At 59.0% G+C, this 3,107-nt stretch overlaps 1 protein-coding gene across 1 annotated transcript in view; it reads left to right on the top strand.

Moving 5' to 3' along the window:
- Positions 1–3,107, top strand: part of OTUB2 (OTU deubiquitinase, ubiquitin aldehyde binding 2) — an 18,688-nt gene that overhangs the window by 10,803 nt on the left and 4,778 nt on the right. Inside the window, exons 2-3 of the mRNA XM_077780979.1 lie at positions 1,688–1,783; positions 2,887–3,005. Of these exons, the coding sequence (XP_077637105.1) occupies positions 1,688–1,783; positions 2,887–3,005 (215 nt within the window). The remainder of the gene's footprint in view (positions 1–1,687; positions 1,784–2,886; positions 3,006–3,107) is intronic.

The following is a 3,107-nucleotide window of genomic DNA, read 5'->3' as shown; positions in this document are numbered from 1 at the left end:
GAAAAGCAGTCCCCAGAATGCTTCTTGGACTTCTGAGGGTTTCCCTGCCCCTGTCATGTCAGAGCTGAAGTGAGGAAGGAGCCTGAAGCTGACTTAATTTTGCAAAGAAGGATGGGTATGGAATGGAAGCTTCCAGAAGTAAAACTCAGAATCTCTTCCCCCTCACCCAAGCATTTGCATGCCCTGACCCCTCTTTTAGAAACACTTTTTCTCGGGGCGCCTGGGTGGCTTAGTCGGTTAAGCGTCCGNCCACCCCCCACCCCCTCTCCCAAATCCAGGAGGAGGCATGTTTGGGGTTGCCAGAAAGGGAGAAAAGGAATAAAGTGTGAGTTTGAGGACGTGCTCAAGCCTGACTTGGATGGGGTGGGGCAACCAGGGAGGCTTCGTAGAGGAGGTGGCTTTTATTCCTTTGACAAACCTCTCATCCCCAGCTCTGTTCCAGGCCCTGTGATGGGCTCTGGGGAATCTGGTAAACGTTCTATACCAAGGGAGGCCTGTGTGGACCCCTGGATGGCAGAGGGCATCCGGGGCCCCAGAGATGCCCCTAACCAGACAAAGCACTTCTCCTCCGTCCCGGCGGCCGAGTACAGGAATCAGAACCGAGGCAGCTCACTGGGAGATGGCAGCTCACTGGCCAGTGAGGGGATGGGTAGCCCTGGGAGTCACGTACACCTCGTAAGATCTCGTGGCCTAGCCCTCTGCTTCCAGCGGTGAGCCTCGGAGAAATCAAACCCTCAAAAGCCCAGACCTTTTCCCAGGTGGATAGGGACTTGTGGCATCAAGGCTCCTCTGTGAGCCCTGTGGTGTGGAGTTGAGGTCACGGTCGGGTCCATGAGGAGGCAGAGAGGCTGCCCAGGAAAGGCCCTCGTGGTTGGAGGCATACAGTCAAAGCGGTGAGGCTCTGGCAAAGATGATGGCAATACATTGATGGAAAACTGGATTTCCATTCACGGAAATCCCGAATAACACCCACCTTTCGCCTGCGTGCTGATGCCTAACGGTCTCCCTGGGTTGTCTGTGTGCGGGTCCCGGGACCACGGCTTAAATTCAACCCCACGTGGCTTTAACCCCAATTCTTCTTATTTTATTTTTGCGCTGAGATCAGAGCTGTTCTGGGGTTTGGGCCGCGAGGCAGGGGCGCGTCTCCCACTTCTCTGAGCAGGAACAACATGAGGCAGGGAGGAGGCTGGCAGGGAGTTGGCTACTAAAACAGACATGTCTCCTGCCCTTACCGCTCCCTGCAGATTTCTTCTCAGCCTCCAACGCCCTGCCTCTGGGTTGGAACGGACCCAGACTCCTCCTGAGCGGCAGTGCGGACTTTCACCGGTAGGTGGCGCCTCTGCCAGATGTTCTAACATCTGTTCCTAGCTCATCACATGGCACTCGGCACTCGGTGCCAGCTGGCTGCTCAGGAATTGTTGACGAACGAATGAATGAGACAGGAGGGACAGGAGACGAGGGGACACCTCATGCTCCAGCATGAAGGCTCTAAAATGAACCCATCCGGAAGTTATTTGATGGGGCGGACCCTGACCCCCTTGTCCAGGATGCTGGCAGCCTCGCTTGTGCCTTCTGGGGGAAGGTGACAGTCACTGGGTCATGTGACTGGCAGTTCAGAGGCTTCCTCCTTGGTGGAAGCCCATCCGTTGCTTTGAAATGGTCACAGCTTTGCTGCTTTTTCTTTCAGAGTGAAACATCTTTCGACCTAATATCAGAAAAATGTGACATTCTATCGATTCTTCGGGACCATCCTGAAAACAGGATTTACCAAAGGAAAATCCAGGTGAGGTTCACGTGGAGGGGATCTTAGATCAAAGGGGCTGGAGCTGGGACCCGAGGTGAAGGGGCCACTTGGAAGGCAGCACGGCTTAGCGCTGGGGCTGGGCTCCCTGGCCAGTGAAAGGACTTCCAGAATATTCCCATGTTGGGCATTTGCCTTGCTGAGAAATCTTTTAGTTGCCCAAACAAAACAACCCATATATAGCAATTTATTTTAAAGCTAGATGCTGTCCTAAGTGCTTTATTCACTCACTGGGACCTCGTTACAGTGTTGCAAGGTCAGTACGTTTAGGATCCACGTTTTACAGCCGAGGAAACCAAGGCAGGCCCACAGCCCTAGCGCCCGACCAGCCGGGGTTCGGACCAGGCCGCATCCTTAACTGCGGTGTCAGGGCGTCTCTCGGCGGGGAAGGGCCGCTCCCGCTGGGCTACGCAGACGGGGAGTTTGCTGGAAGGAAGTAGGCACAGCTCACGGAACCAGGGCGGTAGCAGGAGCCCGGGCACTGCCCGTCTCTGCGGACAGCAGGCCTCTGCGTCTGTCCCGCAGCCGTGGGGAGCACTCCCTGGGGCAGGAGCAGGGGCTGGGGGCGCACAGGGGAGGGGGTGGGGGTCCTGAGGAGCAGGCCCTCCTGCCGGGGATGTCAGCTCCAAGCCGTCTCATCCCTGCGGTGGGAGCAGGGCCTTGAAGGCCGTGCTCTGCTGTCAAAACCCCGACCGTAGCCCCCCCAGGAGGCAGCAAAGGGGAGTCCGGGACATGTCANCACCCATGCCGCCCCCGCCACACACACCACTTCTCCTCCAGGAAGTCCTCTCCGACTTCCGAAGTCTGGTGCGGATGTCCCTGCCCTGAGACACCCCGGTGCTTCCCCCCTGCCCCCGGCCTCTCCGTCTGTCGTCCGTCCGTCCGTCCGTCCCCCACAGACTGTGGGCTGCCTGAGGGCGCTCCTCCCTCAGCGCCGCAAGGACACGCTTGCGCGGCGTGCTCTAATGCTCGTGTGGTGAAGCCGGCAGCCTGTGCAGGGCAGCCGGGCTGAGGCCTCGGTCCCAGGACAGGACGCGAGGGTCCGTGGTGTCGCAGACGTCCACGTTTCCTTCTCTGCCCGACAGGAACTGAGCAAGAGGTTCACCGAGATCCGCAAGACCAAGGGGGACGGGAACTGCTTCTACCGGGCCTTGGGCTACGCCTACCTGGAGTCCCTGCTGGGGAGGAGCAGGGAGGCCCTCAGGTGAGGGGCCGCGAGGGAGCACTGGGCCCCGAACCCCCCACCCCGGGCACAGCCCGCCTCACTTGGGGCAGGAGGGGACACCGTGGGGGGGGGGGGCCGACG

Source organism: Crocuta crocuta, unplaced genomic scaffold (genome assembly GCF_008692635.1).
Source record: "Crocuta crocuta isolate KB4526 unplaced genomic scaffold, BGI_CrCroc_1.0 scaffold299, whole genome shotgun sequence".
In the NCBI taxonomy this organism is placed as follows: Eukaryota; Metazoa; Chordata; class Mammalia; order Carnivora; family Hyaenidae; genus Crocuta; species Crocuta crocuta.
Note: the sequence above shows the minus strand (reverse complement) of the source record. Positions and strands in the feature narration are given on the sequence as shown.